General features: G+C 36.7%; 1 protein-coding gene across 2 annotated transcripts; it reads left to right on the top strand.

Moving 5' to 3' along the window:
- Window positions 1–25,216, top strand: LOC125615031 (myosin-4). Of its 2 annotated transcripts, XM_048798076.1 has the most exons (40): window positions 1–22; window positions 242–290; window positions 2,635–2,877; window positions 2,986–3,129; window positions 3,506–3,662; window positions 4,380–4,407; window positions 4,505–4,619; window positions 5,050–5,142; window positions 5,285–5,348; window positions 5,489–5,587; window positions 5,711–5,814; window positions 7,632–7,770; window positions 8,621–8,739; window positions 8,829–8,978; window positions 9,512–9,682; window positions 11,445–11,754; window positions 12,546–12,619; window positions 13,183–13,270; window positions 13,352–13,469; window positions 13,632–13,755; window positions 13,846–13,982; window positions 14,110–14,365; window positions 15,272–15,514; window positions 15,822–15,998; window positions 16,207–16,352; window positions 16,628–16,718; window positions 16,808–17,197; window positions 17,695–17,821; window positions 18,259–18,377; window positions 18,476–18,672; window positions 19,787–19,970; window positions 20,043–20,208; window positions 20,303–20,427; window positions 20,694–21,002; window positions 21,575–21,778; window positions 23,250–23,375; window positions 23,461–23,631; window positions 23,718–23,822; window positions 23,927–24,022; window positions 24,955–25,216. In XM_048798076.1, exons 3-40 carry the CDS (start codon window positions 2,674–2,676, stop codon window positions 25,105–25,107), a joined length of 5,823 nt encoding a protein of 1,940 aa, XP_048654033.1. In that variant the 5' UTR covers window positions 1–22; window positions 242–290; window positions 2,635–2,673; the 3' UTR covers window positions 25,108–25,216. The 2 variants fall into 2 exon arrangements, with proteins under 2 accessions (XP_048654033.1, XP_048654035.1); XM_048798078.1 differs by lacking the exons at window positions 1–22; window positions 242–290 and having other exon boundaries at window positions 2,674–2,877; window positions 4,505–4,612; window positions 5,046–5,142; ... (1 more) ...; window positions 12,548–12,619; window positions 24,955–25,107.

Here is a 25,216-nt window from a genome sequence, read left to right as displayed (position 1 = left end):
TCCTTCCTCAAAATTCTTAAAGGTATGTATATGTGAAAGAACATGGTTAATTTTACATTCCTGATATTGATTTTTCATTTAAGGGAAAAGACTACTATTTCCCAATCCAAATTTTTCTTTACATATCTCTAAGGATGACATTGCGCACAATATAGTTACTGAGTTTTGTGATTAAACACAAACAAACAAAACAAAACAAAACAAAACAAAATCCTGCATTCTCTGTTTTTTCTTTCAACAGTAGTTGTCTGCTTTGAGCCTGCCACCTTCTTCATCTGGTAACATAAGAGGTAAGAGGAATTTATTATTACACTCTAAAGGACAAAGGGATCTTTATATTGCTACATCTTAATGAGCTACCATTTAACTTCCTAGATTAGAATTGGATATAGGACACAAGAGCAGCTGCTCTTGAAAATGACCTCTCATAAAATTTTGACTTTTCAGGCCATTAGTCCAAACAAAATTTAATTAAACTGTTCTTTTACATTTTGTTGTAACTTTAGAAAGAATGAATCCATCATATGCACTATTTAATGTGAATTACTACTCCCATTTAACCAATTATACAGGTCACATGGTAAAATAAAAAATGTGTCAACTTGCAGTCAAAATCTCGAGGTGCCAATCCAGGCTTTTCTAGTTGCCTGGGCTCAAGCCAGTTATCTTTTATATATCTTCCAACACGGTGTATTGCAGTGGAATTAACAATGAACTCAGGTTTAGGAGAACAGCTCTTATATCTCATCATTGCCACTTACCACCTCTGTGACACTGAATGACTCTTCACCTTTCTGAGCTTTAGTTTCCTCATCAGTAAAATGAAGAGTTTGAATTCTGCTAAGGTCCTTCCAATTCTTGCTCTATATGATCCCAATCAGTGGTATTAAGGATCCCTGTACAGAATGACAACATCTAATGATCTTCCCAAATATTCAAGTTGAGACATGTACTTTTAGTATTATGTTAAGAATATAAATAATGATGAAAACCTAGTATGCATTTAACAATGATTTTAAATGAGTTTCTATTTAATATAATAGCCATATTCATTTAAAAATTTAAAAACATGTTGATGTGGAATCATTGCTTGCTTAAATTTAAGGCAGTTATAACTGTGTGGATTCAAGGATTCCCTACAACAAACATGAGGCTCCTTGGGGGCTTGTGACCACAACTGATCTAAGATATGAGATAGAAAGATTACATCTTCCCTCTGTTTCATAGATAGACTGTACCACAGTAATTTCTGGATGGTATTATATTATAAATTCAAAATTATTTAATGTAAAAACAAACACAGACACTTGATGTAATACAATTACATTTCTCCTCTGAAGAAAAAAAATTAAATGTTCCAGTATCTGTCCCCTGGAAACACATTTAAATTTCACTGAATCACCTGGAGACTTTGTAGAAATGATTGATTTTGAGACAGAGTTTGTGGCAAATTCCATATCTAACATTCTAAGTCGAGAGGAAGTTTAATGTTGATGACACAGAAGACTAAGCCTCTTTCTGCAAAGCCTACAGAATGTTGAAGGTATTATTGTTGTTATCATTGTTGACATTGGCAACCAATGCACATCTCCCTATAAACCATCTCCTCTTCCACTTAACAGAGGTCCCTTTCTTTGAATCTAGTCAGAACAAAGTGATTTATTTTATATTCTCATAATTTATTAGTGGGAAAAAATTAAGTTCATTCTGACTTGAAACTGTATACTGGCTATCAATTTCTAAAAGATTTATTTTGTTTTTTAAAAAAAGAGAGGGAAAGAGACAAATATGTAACCTAAAGTAATAAGAATTAGATTTAAAGAAACTGATATGCTAAAATCTAGTGAAAAACTAAAAAAAAAATACAAATGGAAAATACACAACCACTGTTAAGTTTTAGTAAAAATTTAGATGTTGTTTTTCTCCAAGAACATTTTAAAGTTACTGACTTTCACACAAAATAAAAGCTGATAAAAGAGGCTTAATTTTGATTTAAGACAAAATCATCTATTGGATTTTTAGCTTTCATTGGACTTATTTTTCCCTTTACATACCTAATACCTGTCAGTTAACCATCAGAATATTTATGTTTAGTAGGTATCTTAAACCTGGACTTATGTCCTGAAAGAAAAGATGAACATTTTAACATCCAAATTTAACTTTTACATTCAAGTTTAGTAATTTGGGGAAGGAGGAAAGTATGCCTAAATCTTTGAGCTTTTAAAATAATTTCATTTAGATGTTTATACCACTTCTCTGTATCATCACAATGTTAAAAAGAAAAAAAAAAGAGTGGTTGAAAAAAGGAAAGGAAAAAGAGCAAGTAGAAAAGAAAAGATTCCGAACACACAGGAACATAACAAATGCTGCTGGTTGAATATCAACCCTACATATTTCTCAACTAAGGTTCACATACAGAGGAAAGAAGGGAGGCTTAAAATGTTATTGTCACAAAAATTAAGCTGCCAACATAGGGCTTTCACCTTCATGAGTTGATCTCAGCACCTTGACAGAGTAGACAGCAGTAATCTCAAAGGCAGAGGCAGAAAACAAGTGTGGAAATGCAGCATGTTAAAGTGCAATTAGCTCCCACTCCGGCCCTCAGTAGTCACCTCATTCTGTTTTTTCCTCCAGGTGCACCTTGCCCTGAGCTGCCATCGATAACCTGCAGCCATGAGTACCGACGCTGAGATGGCCGTGTTTGGGGAAGCTGCTCCTTACCTCCGAAAGTCTGAAAAGGAGCGCATTGAAGCCCAGAACAAACCTTTCGATGCCAAGACATCAGTCTTTGTGGTGGACCCTAAGGAGTCCTTTGTAAAAGCAATAGTGCAGAGCAGGGAAGCGGGGAAGGTGACAGCAAAGACCGAAGCTGGAGCTGTGAGTAAAATATCTGCAGTTGATTAGACTGTTTGAATTACGCCTTATTTGGGGTTAGGTTAGCTGACCATTATTTTCTCATCTGGTTTCTCCTGTTTTACTGGGTAGACTGTAACAGTGAAAGATGACCAAGTCTTTCCCATGAACCCTCCCAAATATGACAAGATCGAGGACATGGCCATGATGACCCACCTGCACGAGCCTGCTGTGCTGTACAACCTCAAAGAGCGTTATGCAGCCTGGATGATCTACGTGAGTGTCCCCTGTGACATCATTCTCACCAACTCCACATACTTGATGTGTTTGTTGATTCAAATTGAGGACTTCATTTTCAGATTTTGCCATTCTATTGCAATATTCTCTTAAGACCACTCATTTGGTTAGTGTAACTTCTGATTGATTTGAAATTGTACGTGTTGGGAAGCCATCTGCTCAACTGCATTAGTTGGAAAACTAAAGCAATCTGTGCAATAGCAATGACAGAGAGAAGCAACAAATGAACCCAAACCATTAAGCTTCTTGAGAACCAACCCAGTTCTTAGGTCTCTCTCCCCTAGCCCTTAAGCAGTATTTCCAATGTACAATCATGAGGTAATTGCTGACTAAGCAGCCCTATCCTTTCCCACAGACCTACTCAGGCCTATTCTGTGTCACTGTCAACCCCTACAAGTGGCTGCCAGTGTATAACCCTGAGGTGGTGGCTGCCTACAGAGGCAAAAAGCGCCAGGAGGCCCCGCCCCACATCTTCTCCATCTCTGACAACGCCTATCAGTTCATGCTGACTGGTGAGTGAATCCATCACAATTCTATAGGTATTGGAAAATATTTGTGAACTGTTAACAAAGAAAATATCTGGCCAATACTTTAAGAATAAAACATTCAATACAAACATGATAATATCAATAACAACAGTGGTAAAAATGGATTTAGAATAATATGCACTGGTTTCAAAAATGTAGAAAAAAATGCTTATATTTCTACACTGAAATCCAAATTAACTAAAACTAATTATAGATCAAAATTAACCAAATGGAGGTATCAGCTCTGCCTTTTAATTATAGCTAATACACTCTCTCTTCTAAAAAGTAAGCTTTGAAGTTTCATAGTGACAAGTTATCACAAGCATTATAAGAAAATGTGGATTAGACATTAATGTAAAGAGAATTTTAAACTATGAACCAGGTGACTGAATGGCACATGAAATAGTTATTCATCTGACATTGGCTGATTATTCTGATGAATAAAATGGTGAAATAATGCATTCCATAACTATCACATTATGGCAATGGGAGTGTTAATGGATTAATGAACATATCTTTGCCACTTATTTTGAAAAGACTTGTAAAAGTAAAGCATACATTTATATAGTTCTTATTTTGCCAATGGAAAATTTTAAAAGGCAACTTGGAGTTTACAGGTACTGTGTTCATCTAGGTGGTAAGTGTGTTATTTTTTCTTGTTCGTTCATTAATTTTACACAATCTTTGGTTTCTCTTTCACAGATCGTGAGAATCAGTCAATCCTGATTACGTAAGTAGATATCATGCCTTTCTTTCTGTTGAGTTCTGATCTTTGTAGTGGTTATTACCACCTTACATTCTGATTTCCTTCTATTTGGTCTTGACAGTGGAGAATCTGGTGCAGGGAAGACTGTGAACACGAAACGTGTCATCCAGTACTTTGCAACAATTGCAGTTACTGGGGAGAAGAAGAAGGAGGAGGCACCTACTGGCAAAATGCAGGTAGGTATGATAATCATCTGAGAAAGAAAGAAAGAACAAACAGGTTTTTAAAGATGTGATCATAGTACTCCAAAACCACAGTGATAAACTGTATTGGATACCAGAATTTGGAAAATAAATCTTGAATGGGCTTGTGAGAATGAGATGAGCAAAGCAATGAATCAGCAGCTTAATTAGGCAAGAGTTCCTACAAACATTTAGTAGGAGCAAAAGATGGGCCTGAGAGACACAGAAATCAAGGCCACATCATTGGAACATCTCATTCCTGGATTTGTCATCCATTCCACTCTCTTTACAAAACCTTACCTCAAATTTCAGAATGCTATGAAGGGGCAAGGTGAAAGGGAAGGAGGTCAAAGGGAAGTTATTTTAGTACATTGCATCTCAGCTTTCCTAAATTTCTTTATCCATCTTATTCATCTTTCTTAAGGGGACCCTTGAAGATCAAATCATCAGTGCCAACCCCCTACTGGAGGCCTTTGGCAATGCCAAGACCGTGAGGAATGACAACTCCTCTCGCTTTGTGAGTTTTTTGATCTTCCTTTTCCGTGTGAGAATCGGCACTGGCATTCTGTACCTGCAGTGTCGATATTTCTTTCATTTATTTGGTCCATGGCTAACAAAAAGTTTCTGCCTTTTAATCAGTGCTCCTTTGCCTTCTTAAGGGTAAATTTATCAGGATCCATTTTGGTGCCACAGGCAAACTGGCTTCTGCAGATATTGAAACATGTAAGTCAATAAATACTATTGATTGAGAATCTTTGAGGGGTGGGTGTGGAAACTCTTTTTATGTATGTTGTGTAAAATTTTCAATGCTTAATTTTTCACTGTGGCTCTTTATTTTAAATTTTCTTAATCTGACTTTCCAGATCTGCTAGAGAAGTCCCGAGTCACTTTCCAGCTGAAGGCTGAAAGAAGCTATCACATATTCTATCAAATTATGTCCAATAAGAAACCAGAGCTTATTGGTAAGGCACATCTTGATTTATTTCTACCAAAGAAGAATAACAGCTTGTCTATAACATCCCTTTGAAATGTTTTTGATGACCAAAGTAACTCTTTCTGTATATGGTTCTTTTCCCTGTGTTCAGAAATGTTGCTGATCACCACCAACCCATATGACTTCACCTTTGTCAGTCAAGGTGAAATTACTGTGCCCAGTATTGATGACCAGGAAGAGTTGATGGCCACAGATGTAAGTAATTGGAAGAAAGTAGGAAAAAGCAAAGTAATATTCCAGTATATATCATTCTCCTTCCTATATTAGGGTGAAAAGCATTAGCAGAAAATCTATGACTAGGCAATACTACTATCTTTTAGGCTTTCTTGCCTCTTGAAGAAAATTACAGTATATTTCAATGTCCTTCCACACTTGTTAAAAAAGCTTTAAATGCCTGTGATAAACGTTAGTTCTTTGATACCCCTTACTTAATTGTTTTTTTTTAATTCTTTCTTATCATTTTTGGTCAATATTTCTACCACAACATTGTTGTTGTTGTTGTTGTTTTTCTATTTTATACCAGATCCTTTACCCAAGAATCTGGGGAAGAGCTACAATATTTTCATGTTTTAAAATAACAAAACATGGAATTTCTAGTCACAGATGTAAACACAAAACTTTGTTTTGAATAAATGTCTGTGGCCTAACAGTACAGTCCCTTGCCTTCCTTATGTAGCATTAGAAAAATATGGGTTGTCTATCTCAAAAATATTCTTTGGGGGACTCTTTGAGCCTTGCTATTTATTTTTGAAACTATAAATTCCTTCTTTCTCCACATCTTTTTTCTAAGGATTATTACTTTGGGGCTTATTTTCTTTACATATAAATTTTATACATATTTTGTATTTTCCTTTGAATTTCTGGATAACTTTTGATTGCAACATTTTTAAACTTTAACATCCCAACACCCCCCAAATAAGGTTGACAGTTGCTTATGAAAATACCTTCTTTCAAAAAGTTTAAAATCTACTTGTGTGCCTTTATCTTATAAATGTCAGACTTTATTCCTTATCTATAACTTATTATGTTCATATGTCCAAAAGTGATAGGGAGTTGAAAAATACCCACTAGTTTAGGAAGTTAAAAAAATGTAACAGTCTTATTCTAGGACTTCTGGATGGTCCCTATTCGTGCGTGTAAGGACATGAGAAAGTTACTTAGCCTCTCTGAACCTGGGTTATCGGTGTGCCCCATGGACATGCAATACTACTGAGTTAGAACTGGAAGACACTAATTCTGTGAAAGAGTCTTGGAAAATAAGAATGGTACATAAACATACTTTCCTCGACCTTCTCTAATCTCTGCCCACATTTATAAATCTTTGCAAAGCCTAGCATGGTAATCAAATGTGATAAGAAAAAAAAAATTCACTGAAATGAGAAACTTCTTTTCATAAATGTCTCTTCCCTGCATGAATAGTGAACAACCAGATTAATTTCACTGCCAAGCATCTCATGATCAGTTGAGCTATGACTTTATATCAGAGAGACATATGGAGAAATACTTGGCACAATTGTTGTTTTCATATCCTCTTTCTAATTGAATCATCCATGCCCATTAGGATGGGAAGATAGACAGTGATCGCATATTAATTTAGGAAAATATAGGAGAAGAAGAAGCAAAAGAGATTTAGGAGCCTGGAGATGAGAAACAAGAACCAAAACCATAAGAAGCATGTGCCTGTGCAGCAAGGGCAGGCTGAAATAGATGGTGAATGCCCTGGTCTTGGCATCAGTGGTTATGGGTCTGAGTCTAGTTGAGTGAGTGTAGAGAAGTCATACAACATCCTTACAGTTCACATAACTCAAACAGAAAGACTGATACATGCCTGTTGGTGTTGCTATGTGGATCAAAGAGTTAAGAAAATGAGTGCCTTCTGAAGTATAGGCAAAGTGTTAGTGAAATACAAGTCAAGGCATAATGAAGAAAAAGTATGTAGGCAGACCCTCAGTGGCCTGAGTACACCAGCATAGTGATAATTGGAAGGTGAGTAAATTCAACTCTTCCAACAGAGCGCTGTGGACATCCTGGGTTTCACTTCTGATGAAAAGGTGGCCATTTACAAGCTCACTGGGGCTGTGATGCACTATGGGAACATGAAATTCAAGCAAAAGCAAAGGGAAGAGCAAGCTGAGCCAGATGGCACTGAAGGTACCACTGCTGTGGATAGCTTTCATTTGAAAGTACACATGTCAGGAGCTTTGCAGAGACAGAGTCCATGTTTTTTACTTTCTTTGACCTATCTCATGAGAGGCAAAATTATATGGAAAGGGAAATGACACAGTGTCTGATGTTTGTAATTTCTGTCCAAAATTCATTCTTCACTGACTTTTTAAAAGTTTTTTAATTTTTTTATTTGTTACTTTTAGATATACATGACAAAAGAGTGTATTTTGACATATCATACATACACGAAGTATAATTTCCCATTCTTGTGGTTGAACCTGTTGTGGAGCTACACTGGTCGTGTATTCATGTATGAACATGGGAAAGTAATGTCCAATTCATTCCTGTCCCTTCACTCCCCTTTGTGCAAACCAATGAAATTCTACTCTTCCCTCCCAACTGATCTAATTGTGTGTTCGCATCCATACATCAGAGGATTCATTGACTTTTTGTAAACTACTTGGTTAAAAGATGTTTTATTTAGTGAATAATGTTTGCCCACATGCACTGGGGGAAAAATTGAGATCTGAATTTCCTTGTCACTACTAGGTTAGGTTTTTAAAATTATTTCTATGTGTGATATAATTTTGCCATATTTTAAATATTACATAGATTATCTGATTCCTCAAGCTCCAATGTATTCTTACAAAAATAACAAATGAACATGAACAGTGGCAATGATTTTGAAACCATATAAATAAATGAATAGATTTCACGACATTTGCACATATTACTATCTAAGCAAAATTCTTTTTTTTTTTCACCATCATCATCCTTCACTTCTTAAATTGTGTAAGCCATGTTTGGTTTCACCATCTTCACTTTGTTCATGCAGTTGCTGACAAAGCTGCCTATCTCCAGAGTCTGAACTCTGCTGACCTGCTCAAAGCCCTCTGCTACCCCAGAGTCAAGGTTGGCAATGAATATGTCACCAAAGGCCAGACTGTGCAGCAGGTAAATATGATTTCACTTGAACCACAGGAGACTCAAGAATTCATTATTGTGTTCAGTTCAAAAAACTAACATCACAACTCTTCTTGAAGGTATACAACGCAGTGGGTGCTCTGGCCAAAGCTATCTATGAGAAGATGTTCTTGTGGATGGTCACCCGCATCAACCAGCAACTGGACACCAAGCAGCCCAGACAGTATTTCATTGGGGTCTTGGACATTGCTGGCTTTGAGATTTTTGATGTGAGTAGTGAATTGACAAAAATCACCAAATGCAAATCATTAATAATTTGACCAATCTTATTAAAGAATTCAAAATTATAAATGTACTTTACAAAAAGTACAAACTATAATTCTTGCTGAAAAGAGTCTTTGAAGAAATGTGAATTTAAGTAAATAGGTAAGACTAGAAAAAGAATTCTATTCTTTCACATCTAGAAGTCTTGAAATATAGTCCATGAAGGGTTAAAATATTCAAAATCTATCCTGGACCAAATCAGAGGAGTATAAAAATACTTTTTAAAATTATTCAAAGGGAGTAGCATCCCCATGTAACAGCATTTTGCCTAGTATGCATGATTTCATGCAGTCACTTGGAAAGTGTCTGAGGAGTCAATTCTTTGTTAAGAATTATATCATACTTTAAGAAAATAATATGAAGGTTTATAATGTAATTGACCAAAATACTTTAAATTCAGAAGAAAATATTAGTAACTACACTGTAGATACAAATACTTAAGTTATGACTAATTTCCTATATTTATCCCTTCCTATAGTTCAACACCTTGGAGCAGCTGTGCATCAACTTCACCAATGAGAAACTGCAACAGTTCTTCAACCACCACATGTTTGTGCTGGAGCAGGAGGAGTACAAGAAGGAAGGCATTGAGTGGGAGTTCATTGATTTTGGGATGGACCTGGCTGCCTGTATTGAGCTTATCGAGAAGGTTGGCATGACTTTTTAAGTCTTCAAAACAAGAAAAACAAATTGCCCACCTACCTATGTTTAATTACAATCCCAATTCTCAAAGAACAAGCAATGCTGTTCCCATGACACAGTTGTGCAGTCTTAACAGTTGTGAGATGTGTGACAAGTGATTCATTATTAATCAATAAAGTACAGTAGTTTATAGAAAAATGACAATAATACACACAGGTTCACATTTAAAACTCTATAAACTTCTTCTCCTTCACTTTTATTCCTACATGATTTTATAATTATAGGAGAAAGGAATAAAATTACAGTTAGTCCTCTGAGTACTGTAATTAACACTGGTGTACCCATGACAGTGTATTATGCTTATATTATCCCTCATGTATAATAAGGCAAGATATATCAAGATTTCTTAAGCCAGGTGCAGTGGTGCATGTCTATAATTCCAGTTGCTCAGGAGGCTGAGGCAGGAAGATCGCAAGTTCAAAGTCAAAGCCTCAGCAGCTTGGTGAGCCCCTGAGCAACTCAGTGAGACCCTATCTCTAAATAAAATATAGAAAAGGACTTGGGATGTGACTCAGTGGTTAAGTGTCCTTGGGTTCAATCCCAATACAAAAAAAAAAATATATCAAATGTCGGATAATTAGCCCTTCAACTGTTGAAGTCATCAATTTACTCTCTACTCAAAATGACTACTGAATAAACACCAGACTTCTAAACGACCTCACCTAGAAATAAGCTCTGAATTCCAAATTATTAAGTGGGTATAACAATAGTTATATCAGATTTGGATATATTAAAACTTATTGAGCAAAAAAAATTATCAAGCAATTTTTAAACACTTTCAAAACAATTGAGTTCATCATTTAGCTCCCTACTGATACCAATGAAGTATATGTGTGAACTCTACCCTAAGCAGTGTAAAGGAAGAAAAAAAATGAAATTGCTCTCCAGGAAACCTTCAAATACTCAGTTCAAAATTCACAGAAATGTGAAAAAAGAAGCACATAAAAGCAGACTAGAACTGCACAGTTTTAAAAAAAATGTTAATTTAGTGACATAAAATCTCCATTATTCATGAGAACTGTACAGAAAGGCACTTATTTTCTTCTCTAGTATTTGAGTTTCTGCTTCATCAAAATGGTTTTTGGGAAATAATTTGTGAATTTGTGATATCATCAAAGTGAATTTACTTTCAGTCTTTCATATCAAATTTACTACTGAAAAGCGTCAAACTGCTTAGAAAGCAAAACCAAATTACCATTACTTAACTCCATTGTGGTGGAGGACATAGTTTAAAGTACATAATTTTAATGATATAAAACAAGATGCATTTTTCTAGTCATTAGTTCATTTTTAGTCATCGACATAATCTTTTCTCTTCATACATTTGTCATGTCTAGATTTGGGGTAAAGGAAGTTCCACTGCCAGTAGAAAAGACAGTATGAAATAAGAATTATTTTTAAATGATACTTGTAGAATTTAATTTTATATACTTAACATGAAGTTTGCCAAATGGCACATATAAGATTTTTTTTTAACTCATTCTTTCTAGTAAATATATTTACCTTACATCCTTTGACACATAATGATTGTTACACATTTTGGCAATTGAGAAGCATCATTAAAATAGGATCATGCCTATTTAACATGTCATTCCAAGTCTTTGAAACATTATATTTTTATGTTTCCACCAACTGCATTAACTTCTGGAACACAACTTTCTCTCGGGGATTCATCATTAACATCCTTTTTTTTTTTTTTCTATTGTTAGCCCATGGGCATCTTCTCCATCCTAGAAGAGGAGTGCATGTTCCCCAAGGCAACAGACACCTCCTTCAAGAACAAGCTTTATGAACAGCACCTTGGAAAATGCAACAACTTCCAGAAGCCCAAGCCTGCCAAGGGCAAGGCCGAGGCCCACTTCTCGCTGGTGCACTATGCAGGCACTGTGGACTATAACATTATTGGCTGGCTGGACAAGAACAAGGACCCCCTGAATGAGACTGTGGTCGGGCTGTACCAGAAGTCTGGACTGAAGACTTTGGCTTTCCTCTTTGCTGGGGGACAGGGTGCTGAAGCAGGTAATTTTTCAATATTATATGTTCTAAGAGTCACAAAATAGAAACACACCATTTCAGAACACATAGGAAAATCTAACATGAAAATACTAGCCAATATGGGTCTAATGAAAGGAAGAATATTTAATAACTGTAGTTCACAGTTAAGACTTGCAGAACTCACATTAGCACTATGGATCATTTAGTCTACAGCCTCATTTTATCAATGGGAAAACAGAGACACAGATAGGTTAAGTGACTTGCTCAGAATTATACAACTCACTTTTACCACTTTTACAGTAATGTTCCTTTAAGGATCCAGCTAAATTGGAGATAAGGAAATCCTTTGTCAGTCCTAGCACTTGGGGAATTAAGGTTTTGTTCTCTTAAGTACCACAAGACCAGATGTGCAAGTAACAACATGTAAGCACAGGCAAATAGAAAATAAGACTTCCCTGCAGATAAGCAGAGGCTCACCAACAGGCAACTTGCCTGTCCTGGGGGAATGTGTGCATTAACAAGGCCTTCCTATTCTGTCTCCTGGCTACCTCCTTCTGGACAGGCATTGCTGATTTAGAGTCAGGGAGTCCCACCCCCTTTACATATCTAACTTTTTAACTCACATCTTTTTTTCCCCTGAGTGCCTATAATGTGAGTCAATGATTGTATCTTCTTAGTCTACAATTGAAGGAGGAGAGACATGGAAATAAAAGGAATAAGTGCAAATTTAAATTCCATAGGGGATTTTGGCAATGTAATGTCTGTGGATTGTACTTCAAAGACTATTGCAAATAATTTTTTATTTTATTTTTCAGAGGGTGGCGGTGGTGGAAAGAAAGGTGGCAAGAAGAAGGGTTCTTCTTTCCAGACAGTGTCAGCTCTTTTCAGGGTACAGTATAAGCATGAATTCCAGAGTAATACTTTTATTAAAAAATGAAATTATTATAACAGGAACTTCTAAAAAGTTATCTTAAGGTAAAAATGAAAAAAGTAGTGGTGTACTAAAGAAAAAAATCTGAGAAATACCTCAGGAAAAATTTAACAAAAAGAAGACATATTGTGTACCTCTTCACATCAAACATTCTAATAAATGAGTCATTTTCCCTAAGCCCCAAATCTAAGAGATCTGGTATTAAAAAATTTCATATGAAATCAAACATTCTCCTAAAAGCATCCATTATATTCAATTACACCTGCTCCATATGATCAAAGTCTCCATATAAATTTTGTCTGTCCAGCAGTGCTTGAGAAAAACTGAAACTGACTGATTTTGTATAATCAGGAATTTCCTATGTATATTCCATATGGATGATCATTCTTGGTGATCATGATTAATTAGAAACAGCTTATTAGAATGTGAAATGGAGGTTAAATGAATTACAGAGCATTGACCAGGGACTCTCATATAGATTCATCTACAATTACTTTAAAAATTTTCATATGGTTTTATAGGAGAATTTAAATAAGCTGATGACCAATCTCAGGAGCACTCACCCCCACTTTGTACGGTGCATCATCCCCAATGAAACCAAAACTCCTGGTAAGACACTTCTGATATCAAAACAAGACTCCAATGTGAATTCTATTTAGACTATTATATTGAAAATATACCCTTTCTTAGGTGCCATGGAGCATGAACTTGTCCTGCACCAGCTGAGGTGTAATGGTGTGCTGGAAGGCATCCGCATCTGTAGGAAAGGATTCCCAAGCAGAATCATTTATGCAGACTTCAAACAGAGGTTTGTGTCTCATCTTCTCAAGTGTTACATGAAGAAATGTTTGGTTTTTAAATGACATTTTGTTCTCCAAAACTTAATCTATCCATGTTTTCAATGCTACCTACTGAGTGTTTTTTTTTAATGAAGAAAAACCACCTTTTTATATTGCTTTTATTTTGACAGATACAAAGTTCTAAATGCAAGTGCTATCCCAGAGGGTCAGTTCATTGACAGCAAGAAGGCTTCTGAGAAACTTCTAGGGTCTATTGACATCGATCACACCCAGTACAAATTCGGTCATACCAAGGTACCACCCAACCCAAATTTCTATCATAATTTCATCACTTTTGGACTTTCTCAGGAGTGAAAACCAAATATTTAACTTTTCCTTGGCAAGGTTTTCTTTAAAGCTGGCCTGCTGGGGACTCTAGAGGAGATGCGAGATGAAAAGCTGGCTGAGCTCATCACACGCACCCAAGCCATCTGTAGAGGGTACCTGATGAGGGTGGAGTTCAGAAAGATGATGGAGAGGAGGTGAGGGACAAAGCAAAAGTTTCTTCCTTTTCCACACCTTATAACTGAATTCAGTGAAGTCACTGCTTTTGCTGATGCTGACTTTCCACATTCTTCTCCATTTTCATCTGTTTTTTCTTTTCAACAGAGAATCCATCTTCTGCATCCAGTACAATGTCCGTGCTTTCATGAATGTCAAGCACTGGCCATGGATGAAGCTATATTTCAAGATCAAGCCCCTCCTCAAGAGTGCAGAGACAGAGAAGGAGATGGCCAACATGAAGGAAGAATTTGAGAAGACTAAGGAGGAGCTGGCAAAGTCAGAGGCAAAACGGAAAGAACTGGAAGAGAAAATGGTAGCTCTGATGCAAGAGAAAAATGACTTACAACTCCAAGTTCAATCTGTGAGTATTATGCATTGCACAGTTCAGCCATATCTGACTAAGTATAAGAGTTTGTTTTCTATTTTGGGGTAGGGAGTACCAGGAATTGAATTCAGGGGCACTAGACCATTGAGCCACATCCCCAGCCCTGTTTTGTATTTTATTTAGAGACAGTCTCACTGAGTTGCTCAGCGCCTTGCTTTTGCTGAGGCTGGCTTTGAACTCGATATCCTCCTGCCTCAGCCTCCTAAGCCACCAGGATGACAGGAGTGTACCACCATGCCCAACAAGAATTTTTTTCCTTAAAAATGAAAAGGTTTCCATTGAAACATTTGTTATGATTGCTCATCCTTTAAAAATATTAAGACTCGGACCGAAAGAAGCAATAGATGCAAAGCCACATGTGCTACATATTATACATAATTTGGTTACCAGTGAAGAAAGTCCTAAAATATCCCTAGACATGTTCCTTTCTTTATGAGTTTAATCTCTTAGTTTATATCATTCTCTACTTAGCAAATATTTTTGTGCATAAAATATAAGTTACATTGTTTCTTCTAGGCAGAAAAAAAAAAAAAAAGACTGGGTTAACTCCTCGCCCTTAAATGTGAAAAAATAATCCTGGAATGAATAAGTGACTTTTTCAAAAATAGCAATTTTTGTAGATTTTTTTTTTTAATTAAAGGGATAGTTTTCCTGATTTGACCTTCCACACATATATTTGCAAGAAATGTGTTACTATTAACCAGTAGACTGGTTAAAACAATGTTAACAATATTTTGTCTACTAATTTTTTTAAAGTTGACAATTTTATTGGCATATCTGTTGACAAAATTGGTAGTCACTGAAGTTTCTACCTTTTAATAAATTGTTGTGTGTTTGTAGATACAGCTTAGACAAATGAAAATGTTTAATTTCTTCCTTTAGGAAGCAGATGGCTTGGCTGATGCAGAGGAAAGATGTGATCAGTTGATTAAAACCAAAATCCAGCTTGAAGCCAAAATCAAAGAGCTAACTGAGAGAGCTGAGGATGAGGAAGAGATCAATGCTGAGCTGACCGCCAAGAAGAGGAAACTGGAAGATGAATGCTCAGAACTGAAGAAAGACATTGATGACCTTGAGCTGACACTAGCCAAGGTTGAAAAGGAGAAGCATGCCACAGAGAACAAGGTACAAATTGTTATCTATTTTAGAGTACTTACAAGCATTAACTTGTTACTGATGTATTTTAATTGAAAGTTTAATTTTAAAATTATTGAGTATGAAAGAAAAACACAATTATGTCTTCTCTTTAGTCTTCACCACCTCTATCGTATTTGCCTTTGCCTTTATCTCCTATTGTATTAAGCCACATAAGCCTAGGTTAAGCTTCTGGTTTCTATTTTCCTTGTCAGGCTAACATTGTCCTAAGACACTACCATCCTTTTCAAGACAACAGATTGTCATTAGCATTCCTATTACCTGTTCAAATCTATAGGTGAAAAACCTCACAGAAGAGATGGCAGGCCTGGATGAAAACATTGCTAAGCTGACCAAGGAGAAGAAGGCCCTCCAAGAGGCCCACCAGCAGACCCTGGATGACCTGCAGGCAGAGGAGGACAAAGTCAACACCCTGACCAAAGCTAAAACCAAGCTTGAACAGCAAGTGGATGATGTAAGTGTGAAAATAAAATGTTTCCCCTTCAGATGAATAAAATAAACAACTATGACATGCAACCATCAGTGATGTCCATAGCCTTTAACTGCTGGTTTGTAAATAAAATTCTCAAGATATTCGTTTTATCTTTTTAAATTTTCCTGAGTATCAGGTCAGTGGCATGGGTTAAGTGCTAACAAACTTAATAATACCATTATGAATTTAGCTTGAAGGATCTCTGGAACAAGAAAAGAAACTTCGCATGGACTTAGAAAGAGCCAAGAGAAAATTGGAGGGTGACCTAAAACTGGCCCAAGAATCCACAATGGATATAGAAAATGATAAACAGCAACTTGATGAGAAACTCAAAAAGTAAGTTTAGTTCAGCAATTAACCTGCTCAATGTATATCAATGCATATGAAATGTATGTTTAAAAGGTCTCCAAAACATTAATTCATGGCATGTAGAAAAAAAGGAATAATGGCATCTTTGATTTTTTTTTAATTAAATGAAAATGGCACATTATAGATATGTAAAACTGTCCTACTTCCTCAACACTAGTGGTATAAAGAAGTTTAATTATACATGGAAAAATAAAGATTGGTAAGAGAATTGCCTACAAGCTAATGTGCTGCTCTTCTACTAGAAAAGAGTTTGAAATGAGCAATCTGCAAAGCAAGATTGAAGATGAACAGGCACTTGGTATGCAGCTGCAGAAGAAGATCAAGGAGTTACAGGTAAGTACACGATCTCCATCACTTTAATTCAACAAGAAAAATAAATGACTGACACAAGAAAATGAGTTTGTATTTTTCACCATTTCCAGGCCCGCATTGAGGAGCTGGAGGAGGAAATTGAGGCAGAGCGGGCTTCCAGGGCCAAAGCAGAGAAGCAGCGCTCTGACCTCTCTCGGGAACTGGAGGAGATCAGTGAGCGGCTGGAAGAAGCTGGAGGAGCCACTTCAGCCCAGATTGAGATGAACAAGAAGCGGGAGGCTGAATTCCAGAAAATGCGCAGGGACCTGGAGGAGGCCACCCTGCAGCATGAAGCCACTGCAGCTGCACTTCGGAAGAAGCATGCAGACAGTGTGGCTGAACTTGGGGAGCAGATTGACAACCTGCAGCGGGTCAAGCAGAAGCTGGAGAAAGAGAAGAGTGAGCTGAAGATGGAGATCGATGACCTTGCTGGAAACATGGAAACTGTCTCCAAAGCCAAGGTCTTTCTTAATTTGTTACCTTTTTAATCTTTATTTGCAATAATTCAAAATGGCTGACTTTACATCTGTGTATATGTAGCCAATTTGCATAAATATTAGATGTTACCTGAATTTCAGTTTTTTTCTTAATAGATATCATAGTATTAAACTGAATCACTTTAGTTTCATATCTTATTTGTAGAAATCACTTTAAACTTTGTAGCTATTATCAAGAAAGATGCAATTACAAAAAACGACATCTAAAAGTTATATTCTACATGATGTAGGATATAAATAATGTTCATGCTTTCCAAAAGAAAATAATCTAATTTTGACAATCATATGTTCATTTGTTTAACCAAAATTATGTTCACCTACTGTTTCTTCTAAGCCCCTGCCTCACAAGATTCTAATAGAAAAGTAAATACAATTCAGCCCCTTTCCACAGTAGTTTGGATCTTCAAATCCCAGCTTTCTAAGTAGAAATGTATTGTCTTATTTTCTATTTCCCACCACAGGGGAACCTTGAGAAAATGTGCCGCACCCTGGAAGACCAGCTTAGTGAGGTGAAAACGAAGGAAGAGGAGCAGCAACGCTTAATAAATGAGTTGTCAGCCCAGAAGGCACGTTTACACACAGAATCAGGTCAGTAAATGGGTATCCTTGGCTCTTGGAGAGATATAAAATGAAAGCAAGCCTCCATCCCTGAAACACAAATCATGCTTTGAATGATGGACACCCATTTGCTATTTCATCCATTTACTCCTTCACCTTTTTACCAAGAATTGATAAAACACGGAGGTTCTAAGCTATAACTGGAGAAAAAAATTAAGTTCCCTGGGTTCAGGAGATTTTTGTTGCCTCAGCATTACTCAAAAATCCCACATACTAAAATGTCAAAGAAAGCTCATACACCTTAGAGGAATCAAGAAATCACCTTCTCAATATCACTAAAATTAAGTCTTGAGGTTTTGTTTGTTTGTTTTCATCATATGAAATAAAAAGGTTCACGTGTTATTCCATTCTTTAAATTATTCTTCGCCTCGACAACAAAGCCAAATCACTCATGTTGTCTTCCACAGGTGAGTTTTCACGACAGCTAGATGAGAAAGACGCTTTGGTTTCTCAGCTATCCCGAGGCAAGCAAGCATTTACACAACAGATTGAGGAATTAAAGAGGCAGCTAGAAGAGGAAACGAAGGTGAGAATTCTCCACTTGCTTTTTTTCAATCACTTGAACTGTACAACATGACACACACATAGAACTTAATATACTATACATTTTTTTGCTCGGTCTAGGCCAAGAATGCCCTTGCCCATGCCCTTCAGTCAGCCCGCCATGACTGCGACCTGCTTCGGGAACAATATGAGGAGGAGCAGGAAGCCAAAGCTGAGCTTCAAAGGGCTATGTCCAAGGCCAACAGTGAGGTTTCCCAGTGGAGGACCAAATATGAGACAGATGCCATCCAGCGCACAGAGGAGCTGGAGGAGGCCAAGTAAGGGTTTTTTGGTGAGGGCAGCAAAAAGAAATGAAAGTAAAAATAGTGAAAAAAAATCAAAGAGAATATTTCAGGCATGCAGCTAGGTGAAGAATTTTATTATTGGGAGGTAGATTCTACCACATCCTCCTCCTTATAGCTTGGTGTATGCCCCCACCTCCCCTCAGGCTTCTGTTACAGAGCATATTACATTTCTTTCCACCAAAATGGGTTGTTATTAGCTTACTCTGTATAAATTTAATTTCCTTTAAAATAAGAAAAATGCAGATTATCTAGCAAATTATTATGAATATTATAATTAATAATGGTCAGATTTTCCTTAGCTAGAGTGTTGAATGTTCAGAACAAGATTATCATAACCACCAGTGTGGAAGGACTTATTCATGAATTACATATACTGTTTGTGGAATAAAACTCATGGAAGGGAAAAATCATCATACTCTTAGTGAAGGAAGCCTTCCTACATTTCATTTATCTCACAGTAGTTAGAATTAAGCCAAATGAGAGGGTCTGGCACACACTTTCAGAGAAAGCATTCTAGATAAGAATGTATATGACTAGAAGAGGTCATGAATTGGGGGAGCTGGTAAAGGGAGCAGTAAATATGACTTTGAAGGCTATTTGAGAAAAGTATTAATGGAAGAATACTTATTTTCTGGCATCATCAAATCCAGAAAATTACTGATTAATCACACTACTTTGAACATGTCACTCTGGATCAGTTTCCTTATCTGTATAGTAAAGAGGACCATACTAGAAACTGTCTAAAAATTCTATTCAATGCTAACATTCTTTGATGAATGTTACCATTTCTTCCTTATCCTCACATTTTTCACACTGCTTACTCAGCTTAAGTGCTTATTCATATCCTCTCTGTCTCTCAAAATGGCTTAATAAATATGTGTAGCAACTGAGATGACGAACCCAGGAGATAAAAGAGTTCTAGGAGAGATAAAATGGATACTAAGAAGCTACTTGAGAAAACTTAACAACTTGTGGACATAGGGGTAAAAAATGTTGGAGAAAATATGCTTTCCTAGTCAACATATTTATAGTTTCTTGTGGTCACTTTGATTCTTCTCTTGGTTACTCACATGGACCATTTTTTCAGGAAGAAGCTGGCTCAGCGTCTCCAGGATGCTGAGAAACATGTGGAGGCTGTGAATTCCAAATGTGCTTCCCTGGAGAAGACAAAGCAGCGACTCCAGAATGAAGTGGAAGACCTCATGATTGATGTAGAAAGATCCAATGCTGCCTGTGCAGCTCTCGATAAGAAGCAAAGGAACTTTGACAAGGTGGCTCATCATTCCCAAGGGGACATCAGCATAATTCTTGTTTTCAGAAGCTAACTATTGATGCACTTCTAGGTTCTGGCAGAATGGAAACAGAAGTATGAGGAAACTCAGGCTGAACTTGAGGCCTCCCAGAAGGAGTCCCGTTCTCTCAGTATGGAGCTGTTCAAGGTGAAGAATGCCTACGAGGAATCTCTGGATCAACTTGAAACACTAAAGAGGGAAAATAAGAACTTGCAACGTGAGTCATTGTAATCATTCTATTTCAAATATGGGAGAGATCTTCTCAGTTTTTCTCCTCAACTGAATTTTTCTCTTTTATTATTAAACTACAGAGGAGATTTCTGACCTGACTGAGCAGATTGCAGAGGGTGGAAAACATATCCATGAACTGGAGAAAATAAAGAAACAAATTGATCAAGAGAAGAGTGAATTGCAGGCTGCCCTAGAGGAAGCAGAGGTATATTTCATTTGCTCACCTATGTATTATAAATACATTGAAAAATAATATAACTGAGATCTATTATGTTTCAAGTCTTGAGAGGATAATGCATATAATTCAATGAAAAATGCTGAATAATACCTTGGTAATTAAAAAGACTAATTGTCAAAATTAAGATTTATGGAAGTTTGTAAAGTTTTTTTAGATGTCTCCTTAGAGAGATCATCATAATGTGGGGTAAGAAAAAAAGCTCTTTAGTTAACCTAAATGTTATTTTTCTTAAGGCCTCTCTGGAGCATGAAGAAGGCAAAATTCTTCGCATTCAACTTGAGTTAAATCAGGTGAAATCTGAGATTGACCGAAAAATTGCTGAAAAAGATGAAGAAATTGATCAGCTAAAGAGAAACCATCTCAGAGTCGTGGAGTCAATGCAGAGCACGTTGGACGCTGAGATCCGGAGCAGAAATGATGCACTGAGGATCAAGAAGAAGATGGAGGGGGACCTCAACGAGATGGAAATCCAGCTGAACCATGCCAACCGCCAGGCTACTGAGGCAATAAGGAATCTTAGGAACACACAAGGCATACTTAAGGTACATTGGGGTAAACACACCTGGGGTCATACAATCTGGTGCCATTACAAAACTCCAATTTTAATAGCTTATGAGGATTATGGGTAATACATCACCTAAAGGATATGGTAATCAATTAAACTTTCTAGTCACATCACTGGGAAAAAAAAACTACTTTTTGTCTGAAAGGCCCAGGACAGTTTGCTTTGTTATTTGCAGAGAAGACAAAGTGGTGAGGGTTAGGGAGACAGAGAGAGTGATGAGAGAGTTTAGCCATATGCTAGTGCATTTATCTGGACTTTGCTTATTTCATATATATAAAATAACACAATTAGACTAGCTGATCTTTAAGGTTACTTTTCTGATTCCAAATTTTGTAGATTTACCATGGTGCTTTTTATGATTCAGGATTGAAAATAATATGTCTTTTGAGTGCTACCTTAGGCTTCCAAGAATTTGTCATTAAAGGTTCTTGTAGATTGTTCCTATCTAATAATGCTCTAAGTTATTAAGATCCAAGTATATTCATGACCCTAAATTTGTATCCACTTTAATTGGAACATGACTAAGAGTCTTTTTTTCTTTCTGTATAGGACACTCAGCTACATTTGGATGATGCCATCAGAGGGCAAGATGACCTTAAAGAACAACTGGCAATGGTTGAGCGCAGAGCTAACCTGATGCAGGCTGAGATTGAAGAGCTCAGGGCATCCCTGGAGCAGACTGAGAGGAGCAGGAGAGTGGCAGAGCAAGAACTTCTGGATGCTAGTGAGCGTGTGCAACTTCTGCACACTCAGGTGAGGTTCAGGACTATTGTTTAGCAGACATGCTTCCGAAGCTAAAGACAATTTGAGAGGATAAGTTTGTTTATGAAATAGGGAATTATCTTGGCATGGATCCATTCCTGAATTTCTAGTACTGAGATCTAGCTGGTTTACAAGAATTTTCATAGATTGGCATATTCATGTTGACTTGAAATATTCCAGAGTTTTAAACTTATATAATTAAACACAGGTACCAATCTATGAACAGTGTTGGTGATCATCTTGTCTTTTACAACTCTAATCTGTAAACAAATAGGCACACAAAGTAAAGACTAAACTATCAGATATTATTTGTGCATTACATATGCACATAAAATTAATCTCATGGGATATAAAAAGAAGTTCTTGAGTTCAAATTCATGGCAGTCATCATTCCTCCTAGTTAGCATTGGTTGTTGATAGTGGATTTATTAAATAAATGGTGGTATATCCTCACAATGACAAATATGTAGTAATTATAGCACACATTTATTGCAATGGAAAGAGGTTCGTAATATAATAAGTGAAAGAGCAACTTCAAAGTGATATGGACACATGATCTTCTTTTGTTAAAAATATACAGAAAATATTCAAGAGGATTAACAAAAGTGTTATGAATGGTTATCTCTTTTTAGTGAGAGTACAATAATTATTTTTCATCTCTTTTTGGCTAATTTTTATGTTCTATTCTTTTTTACAATAAACATATTATTTACTTATGAAGTTGCAGTATGTAGAAAGTCATTACAGAAAAGTTAAAACTGCATTCTATTTTTTTAAGAGAGAGAGAGAGAGAGAATTTTTTGATACTTATTTTTTAGTTTTTGGCGGACACAACATCCTTGTTTGTATGTGGTAGCTGAGGATCGAACCTGGGCTGCACGCATGCCAGGCAAGTGCGATACTGCCTGAGCCACATCCCCAGCCCAAAAAAACTGCATTCTAAAAATAACTTTAAAGTCAAGTTAATAGGCAACATTTTTCTTACTCATTATGAGTACCTTGAATTGATTGGATATTTCAAATACTATCAATTTTCCAAAAACAAAAGAGATTCTTGATTCAATTTCTGTACCAATAATGATGCTATTTATGCACTTGTGATATGGAGCTAACAATATGAATGGCTAAAAATTAATAATTCATTTTTCATCAGCTGTGTGGTGTAAATACTACATAGCACATTAAATTTGGAGGGTTTAACTTTATGTTTACAGACAGCCACTGATAACAGTTGAATATGTTTGGTATTAGAAAAAAAATTTTACCTAGAATAAGTCAGGATAAGTTTTATGAACAGAGATACAGGTAGATAGAAGGAAAGGCAAAAATTTAGACTTCTAATTTTTTTTATTCTGAATATTTCTGATGTTTAGCAACTTATGTCTGTGTATGCTAGTTCAAACAATAATGTAAGTGGTATCATATAAGTTAATGTGATTTTCCTCTTATTAATTTGCTACAGAATACCAGCCTAATCAACACCAAAAAGAAGCTGGAGACAGACATTTCCCAAATCCAGGGAGAAATGGAGGACATTGTCCAGGAAGCCCGAAATGCAGAAGAGAAGGCCAAGAAGGCCATCACTGATGTAAGCAGAGGACAACACATTGTCACATTCAAACTTGAATGCCCTTGCACTCTCTCAGCTCTTAATTGACTCTACTACTAACCAGGCCGCCATGATGGCTGAGGAGCTAAAGAAGGAGCAGGACACCAGCGCCCACCTGGAGCGGATGAAGAAGAACATGGAGCAGACAGTGAAGGACCTGCAACACCGCCTGGATGAGGCTGAACAGCTGGCACTAAAGGGTGGCAAGAAGCAGATCCAGAAATTGGAGGCCAGGGTGGGTGTCCACACGTTCATTTGATTCCCAACCTGTTCATGTAGCTAGTTACAGCCAAACTGTTAAGTGCCTTTGTTCTCTTCCAGGTGAGGGAACTTGAAAATGAAGTTGAAAACGAACAGAAGCGCAATGTTGAGGCTGTCAAGGGTCTTCGAAAACATGAGAGGAGAGTGAAAGAACTCACCTACCAGGTGACTGGCCTTTTCATATTTTCCAGAGCTATGGCTTTCAAGAAAAATTTTTAAAAATAAGATGTTTTCAAATAATGGCACTATCTATTTACTAACTCTTTCAGACTGAGGAGGACCGAAAGAATGTTCTCAGGCTGCAGGACTTGGTGGACAAATTACAAACTAAAGTTAAAGCTTACAAGAGACAAGCTGAAGAGGCTGTGAGTATCTCCACAGTGAAAGAGAAAGGTTTAGGGGTGTAGCTCGTGCCTTAAAGTCTCTAGAACTTGAGGAGCTTTCTTTATGGCAAAGAACACAAAATTGGGAATGCAAAATTTGGTAGAAAAATAAGTATTAATTTAAAATGAAGTTGGGTGCAGTGGTGCATGTCTGTAATCCCAGCAATTCAGGAGGCTTAGGCAGGAGGACTGCAAGTTCAAAACCAGCTTCAACAATTTAGTGAGATCCTAAGCAATTTAGAAAGACCCTAAATAAAAATAAAATAAAATATAAAAATAAAAAGATCTGAGGATGTAGCACAATGGAAAAGCACCCCTGAGTTAAACCCCTAGCACCAAAAGTAAATAGATAAAATGAGAAAAACTTGACACAAATTACTACAGCTTTGGAGTTTCTGGTTCATTTCTTCTGAGACCAACAAATTTCCCTTCCTATCCAAATTCCAGCATTCATATGCAAATGAGGATCTGAATTGTAAGCCTTATTTAAAGTCATGATAAATCCATCTAGGGAATTTTTTTTTTTCTTTTCAATTTGTCTTATCTTGTTAATTCTGAAATCTTCCTTAATTTCTCTGCACCCACACCACTACACCTATTTTTCAAAATTTTGTTTTACAGAATCAAGATTCAATCGGATCCCCCCACTATTTTGATATCTCTGTTGTCATTGTAGCATTTTACTTTGCCAGGGAGAGTCAAATGAAAGACAGTGAAGAGGGGGGTTGTAAGCACAATTATGTATATAGGCAAGTTTTCATGATGCCCTGTCCTCATATAAGTGTGTCATAAATATCGGAATTTTTTGTGTTTGCATTAATGAAGCAAACCCTGTAGCTGCTTTTAGTAACAAAGCAGTAACAATCAGCAAATGTCAAACTTTCTTGTTCTCTCAAATGCAATTCTATTCACAGGAGGAACAATCCAATGTCAACCTTGCCAAATTCCGCAAGATCCAGCACGAGCTGGAGGAGGCTGAGGAAAGGGCTGACATTGCAGAGTCCCAGGTCAACAAACTAAGGGTGAAAAGCCGGGAAGTTCACACAAAAGTCATAAGTGAAGAGTAATTCATTCTACTGCTAAAAGGTGACCAAAGAAAATGCACAAAATGTGACATTCTTTGTCACTGTTCTGTATATCAGTGAAATAAAATCTGCAGAGAATTTTGCAAATCTA

This window comes from Marmota marmota, unplaced genomic scaffold (assembly GCF_001458135.2).
Source record: "Marmota marmota marmota unplaced genomic scaffold, marMar, whole genome shotgun sequence".
NCBI lineage: Eukaryota > Metazoa > Chordata > Mammalia > Rodentia > Sciuridae > Marmota > Marmota marmota.
The sequence above is the reverse complement of the archived record's forward strand: the minus strand, read 5'-3'. Positions and strand labels throughout refer to the sequence as shown.

Excerpts from the sequence above, each read along its gene's own strand:
- LOC125615031 (XM_048798076.1), top strand. The coding sequence starts at position 2,674 with ATGAGTACCGACGCTGAGATGGCCGTGTTTGGGGAAGCTGCTCCTTAC. Across the intron at positions 5,349-5,488 it reads TTCTGCAGATATTGAAACAT|ATCTGCTAGAGAAGTCCCGA; the intron begins GTAAGTCAATAA and ends CTGACTTTCCAG. Across the intron at positions 20,209-20,302 it reads GGAAAATAAGAACTTGCAAC|AGGAGATTTCTGACCTGACT; the intron begins GTGAGTCATTGT and ends ATTAAACTACAG.